Source organism: Neophocaena asiaeorientalis, unplaced genomic scaffold (genome assembly GCF_003031525.2).
Source record: "Neophocaena asiaeorientalis asiaeorientalis breed wild unplaced genomic scaffold, Neophocaena_asiaeorientalis_V1.1 scaffold116, whole genome shotgun sequence".
NCBI classification, from domain to species: domain Eukaryota; kingdom Metazoa; phylum Chordata; class Mammalia; order Artiodactyla; family Phocoenidae; genus Neophocaena; species Neophocaena asiaeorientalis.
Window position 1 is genome coordinate 5,026,332 of NW_020174561.1, and position 18,918 is coordinate 5,045,249.

An 18,918-nucleotide genomic window follows, 5' to 3' on the forward strand; every position below is an offset into this window, starting at 1 on the left:
CCTTTCTTCCCATAGATTAGTCATTGTCATCAGGCTTTTTCCCTTGCCTGACTCTCCCATCCTGAATTGGCCACTCTTCCCCAGATGTCTCTCTTAGTCATAGTCAGAATGGCAGCAGATACCGGGTTCTTTTTGTCAAGATCAGCTGTGAGGTATGTTATAAGATATTGGCTATATTGGCTATAAAAAAGAATTAAAATATCAAAATTTGTAATAATTTACACTTTAGAAATCAGGGAACACGTGCTGCATGCCCACTATTTGCAGGCAAACACTTTCTTGAGTGGGAGAAGAAGGAAGTATTGTGTACAGCCCTGGAAAACCAGTGCAATGTGCCTGCGTTTGACTGCACTGAGAGCGTCAAGTGACAGACGGTTAGTATAGGACACACCGCTTTAAACATCTGCCTAAGCAAAATATAACGAAGAAAGCACATAGGCTGAGGATCAAAAATATGTACTATACGTGCATTATTGAAACAAATATAAGCCCTTTAAAGTGCGTGTTTTTGTGGTCAGAGCTTAAACCCAGCTTCTCAGGGGCAAGAAGGACACCATAATTTATTGAACACCAACTCTGGTCAGCCACCATGCTTACTGTTTTCAAACACATAATCAGTTTTCACAAGTAAGGCTTAGTTAGCTTCATTTTTCCAACGAGAAAATTGAGAGTTTAGAAGTCTAGGTAAAATTTGTCTATGTGCTATAGCTAGTAAATGACACGTCTGGAATTTGAACCTATGTGTAAGAAAGCCCATGTTTGTTCCACAACATTCTGATGCTCTGTTAGACTGCTTATTCCGTATACTAAACAGGTTTGGGGTTAGAAGCCTTGCTGGGGATAGTCAGGTCTGTTCTCCCCATCAATATGCAGAGCCTCAGAGCCTCCGCCTTAAAGAGTTATTCTGTTTGGGTTGCAGTACAAGCAAACTGGTGGGGGGTTCTGTTCAGAGTCCCCAAGTAAGGATTAGTGAAACCAAATGCAGTTCCATTTCAGAACACATTGATAGGATCCATTCTGCACTTTCAAATTCATGTGCTCTTTTTAATTATTACTTTGGTTCATCTATTAAGTACCCATAGCCTCTATTAGTGAATTTAATTGAAAGTTGAATAAATTTTTTTCATTAAGATCCTTATATATAAACAAGACTCAATCAATACGTCTTCTATCATTATATTCCTTTTTTAACCCTGTGCCTGATAACCAAGATATTTTGGTTTGCATTTTGAACAAGTCTTTGTAAAGTACAAAGGTTGACAAAAGACTTTTACCTTGCAGATTTCCAACTTTGGTATAGTTTCTGTTAGAGAACATAAATCCTATTTTAGAACATGAGCTCATCGTTTTAGTGAGAATGGCTCCCTAGAAAAAATATCCAGTGGAAACCAAACAGAAAAGTAAAACCAAAACATTTTTTCACCCCAAAGGCCACAGACTCCAAGTTGATAATAGGAAGCACTTTTTATAATGTCAGTGTATCCAGTGGTTTCCATCTCAGAGGGTTTATCTTATGAGAGTTTCCAATTCCATTAGAACAAGAAACAGAATTGCTTACAGAGAGAAAGGCAGAGGCTGTTGCCACTATTGTGCAAAAAAAAACCCAGGAGAGAATGACACCTATAAACTGATTAATTCCTTGGTTCAAAGGAAATGTAACATAACTTGCTTAAATATGAGCTTCATCAAGACTTCATTAAAGTTTGTCTAATGTAAGCAAATTCGAATTTGTATAAAATTCTCTCAGTATGAACAAGTTTTCATCCATGTGCATATTTCACTGTAAAAATTTAACATAGCTCTAATCAACTATCTCAGAGAGAGACTGGTTCAAGATGGCGGAGTAGAAGGATGTATGCTCACCCCCTATTGTAAGAGCACCGGAATCACAATTAACTGCTAAACAATCGTCGACAGGAAGACACTGGAACTCACCAAAAAAGGTACCCCACATCCAAAGACAAAGGAGAAGCCGCAGTGAGACAGTAGGAGGGACGCAATCACGATCAAATCAAATCCCATAACCACTGGGTGGGTGACTCACAAACTGGAGAGCAATTATACCACAGAAGTCCACCTACTGGAGTGAAGGTTCTGAGCCCCACATCAGGCATCCCAACCTGTGCGTCCGGCAATGGAAGCAGGAATTCCCAGAGAATCGGACTTTGAAGACTAGCAGGATTTGATTGCAGGACTTAGACGGACTGAGGGGAACAGAGACTGCACAAAATAGTGTGTGAATCAGGACCAAGGGGAAAGGAGCAGTGACCTCATAGGAGACTGAACCAGACCTACTACTAGTGTTGGAGGGTCTCCTGCAGCAGCAGAGGGTTGCTGTGGCTCACTGCGGGGACAAGGACACTGGCAGCAGAAGTTCCAGGAAGTACTCCTTGGCATGAGCCCTCTCAGAGTCCGCTATTAGCCACACCAAAGACCCAGTAGCCTCCGGTGCTGGGTCACCTCAGGCCAAACAACCAACGGGGAGGGAACTCAGCCCCACCCATCAGCAGACAAGTGGATTAAAGTTTTACTGAGCTCTGCCAACCAGAGCAACACCCAGCTCTACCCACCAGCAGTCCCTCCCATCAGGAAACTTACACAAGCTTCTTACATAGTCTCATCCACCAGAGGGCAGACAGCAGAAGCAAGAAGAACTACAAGCCTGCAGCTTGTGGAACGAAAACCACATTCACAGAAAGATACACAAAATGAAAAGGCAGAGGACTACATACCAGATGAAGTAACAAGATAAAACCCCAGAAAAACAATTAAATGAAGTGGAGATAGGCAACCTTCCAGAAAAAGAATTCAGAGTAATGATAGTGAGGATAATCCAGGACCTTGGAAAAAGAATAGAGGCAAAGATCAAGAAGATGCAAGAAAGGTTTAACAAAGACCTAGAAGAATTAAAGAACAAAATAACAGAGATGAACAATACAATAACTGAAATGAAAAATACACTAGACAGAATCAACAGCAGAATAACTGAAGCAGAAGAATGGATAAATGACCTGGAAGACAGAATGGTGGAATTCACTGCCACGGAACAGAATAAGAAAAAAGAATGAAAAGAAATGAAGACAGCCTAAGAGACCTCTGGGACGCCATTAAATGCACCAACATTCACATTATAGGGGTCCCAGAAGGAGAAGAGAGAGAGAAAGGACCCGAGAAAATATTTGAAGAGATTATAGTCAAAAACTTCCCTAACATGGTAAAGGAAATAGCCACCCAAGTCCAGAAAGCGCAAAGAGTCCCAGGCAGGAAAAACCCAAGGAGAAACATGCCGAGACACACAGTAATCAAATTGACAAAAATTGAAGACAAAGAAAAATTATTAAAAGCAAGAAGGGAAAAACGACAAATAACACACACGGGAACTCCCCCATAAGGTTAAAAGCTGATTTCTCAGCAGAAACTCAAGCCAGAAGGGAGTGGCATGATATACTTAAAGTGATGAAAGGGAAGAACCTACAACCAACTATGTTTTAAAAAAACACATGGAGGCTAAACAATATGTTACTAAATAACCAGGAGGCCACTGAAGAAATCAAAGAGGAAATCAAAAAATATCTTGAGACAAAGGACAATGAAAACACGATGATCCAAAACCTATGGGATGCAGCAAAAGCAGTTCTAAGAGGGAAGTTTATAGCTATACAAGCCTACCTCAAGAAACAAGAAAAATATCATATAAACAATCTAAGCTTACACCTAAAGGAACTAGAGAAAGAAGAACAAACAAAACCCAAAGTTAGTAGAAGGCAAGAAATCATAAAGATCAGAGCAGAAATAAATGAAATAGAAACAAAGAAAACAAGAGCAAAAATCACTAAAACTAAAAGCTGGTTCTTTGAGAAGATAAGCAAAATTGATAAACCTTTAGCCAAACTCATCAAGAAAAAGAGGGAGAGGACTAAAATCAATGACATTAGAAATGAAAAAAGATAAGTTACAACGGACACTGCAGAAATACAAAGCATCCTAAGAGACTACTACAAGCAACTCTATGCCAATAAAAGGGACAACCTGGAAGAAATGGACAAATTCTTAAACTGGTATAACCTTCCAAACCTGAACCAGGAAGAAATAGAAAATATGAACAGAGCAATCACAAGTAATGAAATTGAAACTGGGATTAAAAAGCTTCCAACAAACAAAGGCCCAGGTCCAGATGGCTTCACAGGAGAAGTCTATCAAACATTTAGAGAAGAGCTAACACCCAACCTTCTCAAACTCTTCCAAAAAATTGAAGAGGAAGGAACACTCCCAAACTCATTCTATGAGCCCACCTTAAGCCTGATACCAAAACCAGACAAAGATACTACAAAAAAAGAAAATTACAGACCAATATCAGTGATGAATATAGATGCAAAAATCATCAAAAGAATACTAGCAAAAAAAAAAAAAAAAAGAATACTAGCAGACAGAATCCAACAACACATTGAAAGGATCATACACCATGAGCAAATGGGACTTATCGCAGGGATGCAAGGATTCTTCAATATATGCAAATCAATCAATGTGATACACCATATTAACAAACTGAAGGAGAAAAACCATATGACCATCTCAATAGATGCAGAAAAAGCTTTTGACAAAATTCAACACCCATTTACAATAAAAACTCTCCAGAAAGTGGGCATAGAGGGTAACTACCTCAACATAATAAAGGCCATATATGAAAAACCCACAGCAAACATCATTCTCAATGGTGAAAAATTGAAGGCATTTCCTCTAAGATCAGCAACAAGACAAGGATGTCCACTCTTGCCACTATTACTCAACATAGTATTGCAAGTCATAGCCATGGCAATCAGAGAAGAAAAAGAAATAAAAGGAATACAAATTGGAAAAGAAGACGTAAAACTGTCACTGTTTGCAGATGACATGATACTGTACATAGAGAATCCTCAAGATGCCACCAGAAAACTACTAGAGTTAATCATTGAATCTGGTAAAGTTTCAGGATACAAAATTAATGCACAGAAATCTCTTGCATTCCTAGACACTAACAATGAAAGATCAGAAAGAGAAATTAAAAAAACAATCCCATTCACCATTGCAACAAAAAGAATAAAATACCTAGGAATAAATCTACCTAAGGAGGTAAAAGACCTGTACTCAGAAAACTGTAAGACATTGATGAAAGAAATCAAAGATGACACAAACAGATGGAGAGATATATCATGTTCTTTGACTGGAAGAATCAACATTTTGAAAATGACTATACTACCCAAAGCAACCTACAGATTCAATGCAATCCCCATCAAATTACCAATGGCATTTTTTACAGAACTAGAACAAAAAAATCTTAAAATTTTTATGGAGACACAAAAGACCCCAAATAGCCAAAGCAATCTTGAGGGAAGAAAATGGAGCTGGAGAAATTAGACTCCCTGACTTCAGACTATACTACAAAGCTACAGTAATCACAACAATATGGTACTGACACAAAAACAGAAATATAGATCAATGGAACAGGATCGAAAGCCCGGAGATAAACCCAGGCACCTATGGTCAACTAATCTATGACAAAAGAGGCAAGGATATACAATGGAAAAAAGAGAGTCTCTTCAATAATGGGTGCTGGGAAAACTGGACAGCTTCATTTAAAAGAATGAAATTAGAACACTCCCTAACACCATACACAAAAATAAACTCAAAATGGATTAAAGTCCTAAATGTAAGACCAGACACTATAAAACTCTTAGAGGAAAACACAGGAAGAACACTCTTTGACATAATCAAAGCAAGATCTTTTTGACCCACCTCCTATAGTAACAGAAATAAAAATAAACAAATGGGACCTAATGAAACTTAAAAGCTTTTGCACAGCAAAGGAAACCATAAACAAGACAAAAAGAGAACCCTCAGAATGGGAGAGAATATTTGTAAACGAATCAATGGACAAAGGATTAATCTCCAAAATATATAAACAGCTCATGCAGCTCAATATTAAAAAAACAACCAACCCAATCAAAAAATGAGCCGAAAACCTAAACAGATATTTCTCCAAAGAAGACATACAGATGGCCAAGAGGCACATGGAAAGCTGCTCAACATCACTAATTATTAGAGAAATGCAAATCAAAACTACAATGATGTACCACCTCACACCAGTTAGAATGGGCATCATCAGAAAATCTATAAACAACAAATGCTGGAGAGGGTGTGGAGAAAAGGGAATCCTCTTGCACTGTTAGTGGGAGTGTAAATTGATACAGCCACTATGGAGAACAGTACGGAGGTTCCTTAAAAAATTAAAAATAGAATTACCATATGACCTAGCTACCCCACTACTGGGCATACACCCAGAGAAAACCATAATTCGAAAAGACACATGCACCCCAATGTTCATTGCAGCACTATTTACAATAGCCAGGACTCGGAAGCAACTTAAGTGTCCATCAACAGATGAATGGATAAAGAAGAAGTGGTACATATATACAACGGAATATTACTCAGCCATACAAAGGAACGAAATTGGGTCATTTGTAGAGACGTGGATGGACCTAGAGACTTTCATACAGAGTGAAGTAAGTCAGAAAGAGAAAAACAAATATCATATATTAACACATATATGTGGAATCTAGAAAAATGGTACCAATGAACCGGTTTTCAAGGCAGAAATAGCGACACACGTGTAGAGAACAAACGTATGGACACCAAGTGGGGAAAGCGGGGTGGGGGGCTGGTGGTGGGATGAATTGGGAGATTGGTATTGACATATATGTACTAATAGGTGTAAAGTAGATAACTAATAAGAAAAACATCAAAAAATAAAATATATGCAAGTATATTAATAAAAACAAACAAAAAAACTATCTCAGAGAAATTCACAAGTATTAAATGCTCATCATTAGCCCAAACAATTCTAGGAAAATCACATACCTGTTAGTATGCTGAAAACATCTCCTGAGAGACTCCTATACATAGACCTCTGTCTTTAGATGCCATCAGCTCTATTTTAGAATATTTACATCCAAATCTGGTTAAAATATAAAAACATGTAAAAGGAAAACCTCAATTTTTGTCAGAATGTGTTAAAGAAATGGAAATTGCTTGAGACAAAGAGGGGTTAAATGATGGTGACAGAGAAGCCAAGAGGGATGGAAGTATTTAGGGAGGCATGTAGGTTAGGAGAGATTTTTTGTTTTGTAATTTATGGTAGATACTTGAGGATGTTTATTTAGAGGAGAAGAATCCCAAAGAGACAAATGAGCTGAAGAGAAGAAGAGAGCTGTATAATAACTGATGAAGCAAATTCAATGTAGCAAAATGCAAGATCGTTACACTAGGTAAAAGTGCAAAAAATGGTACAGGAAGGACTTCGAGGAATATTGGTACAGGGAAAAGATGGAGTGGAGGACCTGAGAGTTGAGTGAAGGCAAACGAGAGAGGGGTGGAGCTCCTCTCATCTCCTGGCCTCTGCTTTAAAGAGGACTGTCTCTGACCCTTAAACACATGATTCATTTATTTATTCATTCACTGACTAGATATTTATTCAGTGCTCATTAGATGTCAGATACTGTTTTGGCACTGGGGATGTAGCAATAAACCAGTCAAATAAAGTCGTTGCTGTTAAGGAGCTTATATTCTATGTAGGGAGACAGATAGTAAACAAATAGATAAATATTTATTCAGTGTCAAAAATCTTAACCTCTTTCCCCTACTCTACACCCATCTCATCTCTCCATATCCTCAGCTATAACGTGCGGATAGTGCTAGCATTGTAAACTTAAAAAAAAAAAAAAAAATTCAGCCCAAACTGAAGACCTTGCTTAGAGGTAAGCAGGCCTCACTCTGAGTGACATTATCATCCTCCCTAGTTTTTATCTTGGTTCTAAAGGCTCATTTTACTGCGAAAAGGCAATAGCTTAGAGGTTGGAGAACAGGGAGAGAAACTCAATATATCTTTCATCTCAGACTCTCCTTACCCAAGTACTTATGTTCACTGCCAGCAATAACTCATTGCTCACCTACTTTGGGAAGGCCAAATGTCAGGGTCTATAGAAACTACAGAGATGGGTAAATCCTCAAAGAGATTAAATAATAATTATCCTGATAGTTAACACTAACTGAGCACTTCCTACCCGCCAGACACTTCAAGTGCTTCACATGATTTCTCTCATTTAAGCTTCATGGTAGTCTTGTAAGGTGATAATATATGCATGTTCAGGTGAGGAAAGAAAATCCTGAAGAGGTCAAGAAATGTTCCCAAGGTAGCAAGGTAACAAGTGCTATTGATTTGACTTGAGAGCTCACGTGCTGAACCATTCTGCCTCCCCAATTTTATTAGTTTCCCAGGGCTGCCATTACAGAGTACCACACACTGAGTGGCTTAAAGCAACAGAAATGTATTGTCTCACAACTCTGGAGGCTAGAAGCTAGAAATCAAGGTGTCAGCAGTGCCATACTACCCCTGAAACCTGTAGAGGAATCCTTCCTGGCCTCTTCAGAGCGTCTGGTGGTTTGCTGGCAAGCTTTGGGATTCCTTGGCTTGCAGGCGCACAACTCCCATCTCTAAAACAGCATCTCAACTGGTCTGCCTGCCTTTAATTCGATCCCGTCCAGTCCACTCTGCAATGTGCATTCTGGAGTGTTCTCTCTATTCATGCCACGTTTTGCTTTTCATTCTTTGGGGGTTCCCTGTTGCCTTCAGGACAGAATCTAGACTCCTTATCATGCCCACATTTCCGACATCTAGATCCTGCTGAACTCTCTACTTCATCTATTTGCCTTCTCGCTCTGCTTCCCTCAACACATCACACACACACACACACACACACACACACACACACACACACACACACACACTTTAATTTCTTCTTTGCAAATGCGGTGTTTTCTGCTTGTAATACTCTTTTCTTTCTCTACCCTTTCTAGTTCCTTCTCATCTTTCAAAATGTTGCCTTAAAGTTATGGATTCCCTAACATTCTCTTTATTTACTTGTCTGTCTCAGAGTGCTGTATATTTCTGTATCACCAGTACCTGACACAGTGTCTGGCAAGTATAAATGGCTCAACAAATATTTACTAAATAGATGAAGAAAGTGAATGAATGAATGAAAGGGATGAGAAGGAGAAAAGGTAAAGATGAAGGAAGGGCTTTTTTTTCAGTTGGAGAGGAGAGCTCTCAGTGAGATAGTTAAAAATATTTCATTTAAAGAAAGTGATGCCATTTCCCAAGAGTAGAAACATATTTAGAAATTCTCTGTGGATTTTAGAAAGCAAAATTAGCACAACTACTGGATCAGACACTAGATCACCCTGCCCTACCCCTCCAAAGGGCATTACTCATGTCACTGTTGTGATCATAAAGTTATGGACACTTTTCACCACCGTGCCCACCAGAGACCTGGACGCTCCTATGCACATTACAGATTGAAAGGGGGGTCCACCCCGCTTTTACCTGGCAGCACTGCACCCACCGAGGCTCTGTCTCCCCCGTGGCCACCCAGAGAGTCCACGCAACACTACTTAGAGGTAGCATGGGACCAATTCTAACCAATGAAAGACGGAAGAAAGAGAAAGCCAGGAGAGAGATAAATCGCTTGTCCTTCTTGCCCTTTTCCCCCGGTGCCTGTTCTGAGATGCAGTAGTTTAATACGGCCTCTCTGGAAATGTCTCCCGATAATTCACCCATTTGTGTTTGCTCTCCTTCTTTCTTTATTTCCCCCTCTCTCATATTCCTGGGGTTGCACCAACCAATAAAATGTTCTCATTTAAGTGTTTGCCATAGGTTCTGTTTTGGGAAAACCTAGGCTAAACAAGTAATTTTTAGAATTTTCAAATGCTAAATATATCATGCATTATTAGAAACAGAAACAGATTAAATAAAAAGTATTTGTAGTGAAAACATTCACTTATCTGCATTGGCTTATTGTTGGACACTGGGAGAGTAGTTGTAGGGAACTGTCACTGAAAATAGTCAAGAAGAAATGGAGAACAAAGAGTCAAACAACAAAGAAATAGTCTCCTTGTGGAACATCAACAAGAGATAATCAGAAACACATGGCTATGGTGAGTACAAATATATTCCCCAAAGAGCTAAGTTTCCATTAAAGGAGCATTTACCAAGGAAATTTTCTTCCATTGTGTCTGTTTATAATTTAATGTGCTTCCTATGTTATGGAATATTGAAATGTTAGATTCTAGGAAAATAAATAAATCTATTGTGTGACCTACTTCAGTGAAGATAACTCAAATTGTCTTCAGTTTATATATTAAGTTGAAATAATTTTAAGACACAGCACAAGCAACTAATATTGGGAGAAAACCCAGAAAAAATGACAAAAGTATATCTGCTTAGCAAGGCTGTTTGTAAAGCTCGAATGGAAAAAGGAATTTGGCCAGAGGAGGGAGCGCACTTCCTCACTATGGAAAGTTGGCATATACCATACCATGATCTCAATCTGTGCTGAAAACAGTTTTAGACATTGAACCAGATCCCAGTTACAAAGGTGTAAAGAGCACAGTCGCTTACCTTTAAATATTTGCTACTCCAGAACGCTCTGTTACTTGGCTGGTAAAGCATAAAATGTCCTCTCTTAGAAACAACTACAACCAAAACAACTGGGAAATACTTATTGCTTATTCATGAAAGTATGAAAACTATGATTTGAGAAATACGCTATGAGTATACTTCGGTTTCAGAATGTCTATCCCTGCAGACACTACAGCATTCACTGAAATAGTTTTTCAAACGTCTTCTAGTGGATTCGTTAAGATTTTTTTTCCTTTTTTAGATTTATAAACTCAGACCCAACTTTTCCTGAAGGGGCAATTAAAGTTGAAATGTACTGCTTTTTAAGCATTGTCTTATTTCCTAGTGTTTCTTTAGGTCTGAATATCTGAAGAGGATCATAGTTTTTCCCAGAGAACAGCACATACATGTACACACATTTTTTGCATAAAATGCTTGGGTTTGGTAGACATCTTATACATCCAAATACTTTCTGGAATCCATGAACCTTAGGTCAAGACCAGCTGTTTTAGGTAACTTTAAGTCACCTAAAGATGGATGGATACAAGTAAGGGAAAGCGCTAGTAAAATGAATATTTTGGTTTGCCAATAAAAGTAATAACAAAACCCAAAATTTATAGATGGGAACAATGCATCTTCTATAAAATGCCTAAAAAGCTATATTTTAGGTCTTGAGGAAAATCTAGGTAGCATCTTATCAGTTATCTTTTTAATGAACTTCTTAAGTAGCTGTTCTTGAGAAGGATCTATGTATGTACTCCAAACACATTTCTTTCTTCACTTTAGCTGTCTGAAAGAATATTTAATCTTCAAAAAGGGATTATTATTTGATTCTTTTCTGGAACATATATTACAAGGAGAACTAATTTATACTGGATTTTAACTAACTTCTACATGATACTTTCTGTCTAAAAAAAACTGGCTCTAAACCAAAGGCTGGCCCAAGTTAAGTTGAAAATAGAAGTACATGGCAAATGTTTGGAAATTCAGTTTTCATATCCACTGAGCTTCTGAACTATAATTGTGACTTCAGAATCTTGCTTACGGTTAAAATATTTAAGACTGTGGAAAAAAATCATCATGTGTTAGGCATTTTTTGTGAAGAACATTCTAGAGTGAATGTTTTACATGAGCAACCAATAAGTTTCAGATGGTTTATAAGTGGCAGGAGGTCCAAAGCTGAAATGGAATTTTCTGTGACAGCCTACAAAAGCAGTTAACATATGCCTGAGTTACAGTCAAAAACAGGAGTCACCGTAAAGTCAAGTAGTGAGTAAGAAAGGCCGTAAGTTAATGAATAAAAACCTTTTTGTCCAAAGTTCTTAGCAAAAATTTTAGGTACCTAAAGAGCAAAACCATCTCCAATATTTTTAAAGAAATTATACTTATTAGAAACAAACAAGAAGTGACTTTCAAAGTCATAGTTTACACCCATCATAAATTTGATGTATTGAAAATGTAGATAAGAGTTAAGTTAATGCTGGTATAAATTAACAAAAAATATAAATTCTTCAATTAATTTAATATTTGATTCACACTTGCCGTTGAAGTTTCATCTCGATATGTTTCTAGTGATATTATCTGCTTTTTTGTCCTATTTCTTGACATTGTTGATAAAATAATCACTCAAAAGTCTTCACATTTTCTTTGTTCAAACCTGATATTATCTCGTATTTCAGTAAGTTCTTACAGCTGTGGTTTCACAAATTGTTATCAGAGCTTTGAATTTACTTTTTAGAGCATCTTCCCTGCAGTAGGGACCAGATGGATGTATCATGTCATAATGTGGCCTGCCTAAACATCTTTGAGTGTCATCATACCTATCTTACCTAGCTCAAAAGGTTATGAGTCTGAAGTGAAATACATAAAAGAATTTTTAAAACAAGATGGTGTGGTGTTAGCAATAATGGTAGCAGTAAGTGTTGGTATTCAACAAGAAATTCTGCTCCAAACACTAACCATGATCATAGGACCTACCTAAATCTACTGTAGATATAAGATAGTACTTACAGATTCCTAAATTATCTTGCTACACTATTGCTGTATCATAGAAATCAATGGTTTTGCTATCATGAATATGTGTGTGTGTTTTTGTTTCTTTTCTAGACTGGATTATTTTAAAGGTCTTCATTTCACTAACAGGCATGAACAGAGTGGTATATTAAAATAGAAATTCTGTGTATTTACTTATGTTTTGTGTTTTTCCAACACTTGACAAGTAAGATTAGTAAAGTTAATTAGAATAGTATAAGTATGGAATAATCTGTATTTTTCTAATTCTATAAGCAATAAAATGCCGTGTCAATTCTTTTGAAGAAGCCTATTTTACTATTTTTTAAGTGCTTTGAAAAATAAATATATTGCTTTAGAAATGTGACAAATAGACTTAACCAATTATAAAATGTAATTTCGCAGTAACTTCAAGTCTGGAATGGTCTGACCACTCATACTGACTGCCTTGAGGAAAGAGACACTCAACGTTTACCAAATTTTATGAATATTTGATTTTTGTTCCTGAACTGTAAATCTTCAGATCTCTCAGAATCCCAGTATTTTAGAAAGAATTCACATCATTCCCATCTCCTCCAAATTGTCTATTTCATTTAGCTGAAATGAAGTGAAATTCTGAGAGAGAAAATAATGACCAGGACTCTCTGGAAGTAAATGTAAGAAGTTTAAGCTAACATGTGTTTCACTGTCATAAGGTCACTGCCTGGACTGTGTATACTCTGGATCCTTTTCAGACCTCATGGAAGTTAATTTTAGGCTTACAGAAGGGACAGAGAGAAGCAGACTGCTATCTTTGCAGAGAATGTCAAGGTTAAGCTTATGACCGCCTTACCTTTCTGACTTCCTGTGCCTTATCGGAGAGAAGTAAGCACTGCTTGTCCAGGGAGAATCCTTCCTTGCATCTGCTTGCCTGGGTTTCGGTGGGTGTGTTTGGGGCAGCCTCAGGGACAGCAGCTGTGAGCTTCCTTGCCCCCCGGAATGTCAGGGTCTGGTAGAAGAGACAGATTGCCACCACCAAGCCCACCAAGAAGGGCCGGGGGCAAAATCGCCGACGACAAAGGAACACTGGACGACAGACCATGACCAGTTCAGCTTCGCTTGGCCCCTGTCCACGTTGCCGTAAAAGTCATAGCAGCTATTTTTTGTCAGCATGAAAAACACAAATCTGTCTTCTTTTTCCACAACTTAAATCAAATCAAGATAGCTCCATCCCCACTTAAGAACTTTCCGAAGTATCCTGCCAAAGAATCATCGGTCCCAAAAGTCTGCGGCGGTTAATAAGAGCCCTTCCATGGATGACAGTAAAAAGTGGTTGGCCTCGGTTAAAAAAAGACATCAAAATAATAATAGCTGTAACTAATAACCTGAGCGTACCCCAGGCTGTCAAACTGTTGCTTCCGGTAATGCCTTATTTTTCACAACATCCTTAGGCTCACAGTAAAAGCTTCACAGGAAAAGAGAAACAACACCAAAGTAAATCTGGAGTCTAAAAACAGCACCGGAGAACGCAGTAGGTTTATACCATAGTGCCTGTTGCACGGCTGGAGGCGGGCCAGCTTGCCTTAACAGTTCCTCATTTTTCCTCCGGTTTTAAAGCTGTCCTGCTTTCAGCCTTTCATGTTTCTTAACTGCTTCCCTTCATTCCATTTTAAACTGCCACTTTCCTGTAAGCCTTCCCGGCTTTTAACAGAAAAAGGGAATACAGGGTCTGAAGGGACATGGTTACCATCCGCGGGGTTTGCCTTGTATTTGTTTCATTCCGTTTCGAGTTCAAAGTTCTACGTACTTACTCAGTTTTCATCCTTTAGCCAGAAAAAAAAAAATACAATGATCCCCTAATGGATTGCTGATCAAAACCACTCGGAAGGAAACACCCAGTCGTATGACTCCAATTCATCTCCCACCCACGGACACACTCACGCAGGCACACAGAGCCACACGCGCGCGCCGGCCGCACTCGCTGAGGGGAGCGGGGAGCAGGGCGCAGGGAGCCGGGCGCGGGGCCCGCGGGCAGCGCAGCCACTGTCCGGCGAGGGGGCGGGGCTAAGGCCCAGGCTCTTAGGTCCTCGGGGGCGGCCGGAGCGCGCCGTTAGCCCAGGATCAGAAAGGGTGAGCTTCCCCAGACTGGAAACAACATTTCTCATTTCCCCTGAAATGTGACTGTCCACCCAGAGCTGTACAATTTTAAATACATTATTTGATATTTGACCCCTTCTGTTTTTGTTTTCTAATACAGCATTGGAAAAACAAATAGCCCTTCGTCAGCTGATGTCAAAGGTCGAGGGGGAGACTAAAGCAGGCTCGGTGAGGGAATTGGGAGGATCTTCACTCGAAGGAATTACGGTCACTCTTATGGGGATAAGAGGGTCACGGGTACTGTCTGGACCTCAGAACATGAAAGTCTGTTGTATGCACTGATTCCACTGGAAATGATCTTTTTCTGCTCAGTACCTAACTCATATCACATTATTGCTCCTTTCCTGGACTAGGGCTGAGTCTTTCAAAGGCTAATTGCCTGACACTTCACTCCCGTGATGAGTGGACTATAGCAGACGTTGGTAACTTTCGGTCATCAGAAAGGGGTACGCAGCACGCTTTGTTCAGAAGTCAACTCAATCTAATGCTATACAGACTGCCACAAGGAACCCCTAACAGGGCAAGTCTGCAAACTCCATCCACTTTTGCTGAGTCAGCTCAGGGAATGCCATGGAGAAAGGCAATCTGTCCAGTGCATGTTGCTCACCTCTCCCAGCCTTTGCTTTGCGATCTCTGGACACCCAGGACTGGCTTAGGCTCATAGCAGATATTCTTCCAAGGCTCTTCTAAATAGGTTTTGTGACCTATTTCTGACCCAAACTCGTTCTTGTGGGCTGAGGTTCTCCTGTGAGGCCACACCTCTAAAGTGATCCCATCCCTTAGGCGCGCTGTCAGTCACTTGTATTTTGTGAGACGGAGCGCCCCCTACGGGTGCCTCGCTATTATAGATTCAGAGACAAAAGGTCATCTACCTTCTCACTTGTAAGAAACTACTTTAACACCTTAACAGATTAATTAAAGCTTTAGAGAATAAGTATTCACACTAAAGCTAGATTTATCCCGAACCCTTGCATATATCCCCTCCAGTTTTTTAAAATATTTTTTATTTATAGGTTCAGAATCCTCAATCCCATGACAAGTGAAGTACTGATAGCAGGGGAAAATGAAGTGGCATTTGACTTTTAGAAGCCAAGAGAGTTTTAAGAGGAAATGGTTAAACAGTAGTGTTGGAAGATATAGTTACAATGTAATTTGAGAGATAATAGGAATTGGTGTTCTCTAAACTGGAATTGTCCTTGTGTTGGTGTGATCTGAGGTGAGACGAAGTTCTTTACTAGGTGAAAAGGAATGAACACACATTTCTATTAAGGCAAAAAGTCTGAAGACTGAGAGTCTGAGGAACCTGAGGGGTTATTTTTATGCATTATTAAATTTAAAACATAAACCAGATGCTAAAATCATATTGTCTTTGATCTGGGAGAAGTGAAAGACAACAGCATAGTTAATTTTATAGCTACACTTCAAGTAACAGGAATCAGAAGATGGCAAATTAGTGTTCTAGAAATGATACTGGCAGGTTGAAAAACCCAGTGGGAAGATGGTAAATAAACGACTATCTGCAGAAGTGAGAAAAGGGATAATTAGAGTGGGAAGTTGGAAAGAAGAGGTGGGGAATAAGATACAAATAGACTAAGGCAGTCCATAGACAACATCTGACGTTAGAGTTAGTCCCATCTGGGTTTAGAATCATAGCACTGCCTCTTATCACATGGTCTTAAACAAGTGATTTGTGAAATGAGGATACTAATTCTTCCTTTGAAGTGTTGTTGGCGTGACTAGATGAAATAATGTATACGATAAGCGTTCTGTGCACATGTGTTGGAAAAATGCATGCTGAATGCATGTCTGTTTTCAATCCTGTGGCGGAGCTCAGTCTGGTTTGGTGCCAGACATATGAACAGATAATTATCAAATATCGGGCCTCTTGGGGAAGCCCCCAAAGCAAACATGAGCACTGAGTATTAGTTCTCTTTCCTTTATTCTTTGAGGTGATGGTGGGGGGCCGATGCTGGTTTGGGAGAATGAGAGCAAGAGAGGGATGAGAGGAAGGTGGAGACTACAAGTGGGAGGTATTTACGCCCTAGTTGTAAGGCAAGGTGAAGGAGGAGCATGTGTTAGAGTCTGGAGGTGTCAGATCAGGGAACAGTGAAGACAGAGAGTAAGTTGTTTCAGTGAGAGGAGTAGGAGGGTAACACACAGAATTATATGAAACTGTGGATTCTGGCAGTGTTTCAGACTGAATGTTTTTATGCATATAATTTCATAAAGTACCTCTTTCCCTAAATTTAAGTGGCATCAACCTGGGACAATAGAGTGGCAGGTCTTTTAGAATTCTATAGTTCAAGGTTGGACAAAACACAACAATCTTCCTCTTCAAACCTCTCTAAAACAAAACATGCTCTTCCATCACACTTATGTTCCCTTTCGGTTTTGATATGAAGTGGGGGTGAAAGGAGAGGTTGAATTTAATAATTGTTGTTTGAAAAGGTATTTTTAAAAATTATTTTATTTTTTAAACTAGAGAAATAAAGCTATCTCTAATAGAGAAGATTCCAGTATCCTATCAGGAATTTTGGGAAAGTATTTCTCTCTTTGAGTGTCACTTTCCTCATAAAATAGCAGCTTCAGTGATCACTAGATAATCTCACAGGTCACCTGAGGCTCCGAAGTTACGCTTGTAGGGATGCATTTTTGACATGGATTTCCTCTCTGTTGCAACCTGGTAAGAAGAGGAAGTCTTCAGATTCTGGGCCCACTTGGTTTCCTGCAGGGGAAAGCCTTTTTCTTTCAAGAAAGCTCCTGGGGCTTCCCTGATGGCACAGTGGTTGAGAATCTGCCTGTTAATGCAGGGGACACGGGTTCGAGTCCTGGCCTGGGAGGATCCCACATGCCGCGGAGCAACTAGGCCCGCGAGCCACAAATACTGAGCCTGCGCATCTGGAGCCTGTGCTCCGCAACAAGAGAGGCCGCGATAGCGAGAGGCCCGCGCACCGCGATGAAGAGTGGCCCCCGCTTGCCACAACTAGAGAAAGCCCTCGCACAGAAACGAAGACGCAACACAGCAAAAATAAATTAATTAATTAATAAACTCCTACCCCCAACATCTTCTTAAAAAAAAAAAAAAAGAAGAAAAAACAAGAAAGCTCCTGACCACAGTGATGTAAAATTCAGTTGTAGATACTAGTGGTGATGTCATGAGTTAAGTCCTGGGGTTGCTGTCAGTCACACCTGGGCACTCACCTTCCAGTACCTCTTCCCTAGAGAGTCTGAATGACCTCTTCCCAGCTCCTACCACCTCTCTTCAAATTATGACTACGGAAATTTCCCCATAAGCTCTGAACATACAGGAAACTTTTAAATCACAAATTACATATTGAATCTTTACTATGCAAAAACATCATCCCAGCAATGTGGAAAACTGAAGACATATAACAAATACCATAAATGACTAAAATATGATAAACACAATGATGAACTGGTCAGGATAGGATAACTTCTGTAACAAATAACTTTGAAATCTCAGAGACTTGATACAATAAAATCTCGTTTTGCATTCATATAATTTTCCAGTGTTTATCAGTTTCCATTAAGACATTTAGTAACCAAGGTCCTTCCACCTGGTGACTTTCCATACTCTAGAATCTTGGACACCCACTGAGATCCTCTGAATCCTACTAGCAGATGAGAAATGAGAAAGGCAAGGAGAATTATGTGAGAGGTCTTTTGGGACTAAGCTTCAAATTGGCATATATCCTGCAGTCCGCGTTCTACTGGTCAGAGCCCAATCATATGGACCCACCTAACTGAAATTGAGATGGAAAATGAGGTTTAGCTACATGCCCAAGAGGAAAAGGAAAAGAGGTTGATAAACATAGCATTCCCAACCACAACTAAGATGGAGATAAGTCAAGTGCCATGGAGAAATGTAATTGGGAGTTCACATCTTTTGAGAAGTGATAAGGAAAGCTTCAGGAAAGTGGCAGTTTCTCAACTGGGCCCTGAAAAGTCACAAATATTTCAACTGCTGCAGGTTTTATGTCTTAGTGGGAGACAACTAAGGATAGAACTGGAGAGTTCGGTCCTGATCAAGGATGGCTCTAATTCCTAAGTTAAAGGGTTTATTTAGCCATCTGTAGACAGGAATCCAAAAAGTTTCTTCCCCACATGATTTATTAATGAAGATATTATAAGTCAGACTAGGAAGGCCATTATCTTCATTTATCTGAGAATACTGTTATATTACCACTATCTTTAGTTGTAAACTCACAAGGCAAAAACTCTTTTGTTTTTTGGGTAGAATAAGAACCACTACATGGGTCAAG

General features: G+C 39.3%; 1 protein-coding gene across 1 annotated transcript in view; it reads right to left on the reverse strand.

Annotated features, from left to right (window-relative positions):
• The window catches only part of CPED1 (cadherin like and PC-esterase domain containing 1), a 286,736-nt gene extending 272,283 nt beyond the window's left edge, over positions 1–14,453 (reverse strand). The window contains exon 1 of the mRNA XM_024757824.1: positions 13,332–14,453. Coding sequence (XP_024613592.1) covers positions 13,332–13,580 — 249 coding nt within the window. The 5' untranslated portion in view covers positions 13,581–14,453. The remainder of the gene's footprint in view (positions 1–13,331) is intronic.
• Between the last annotated feature and the right edge of the window lie 4,465 nt (positions 14,454–18,918).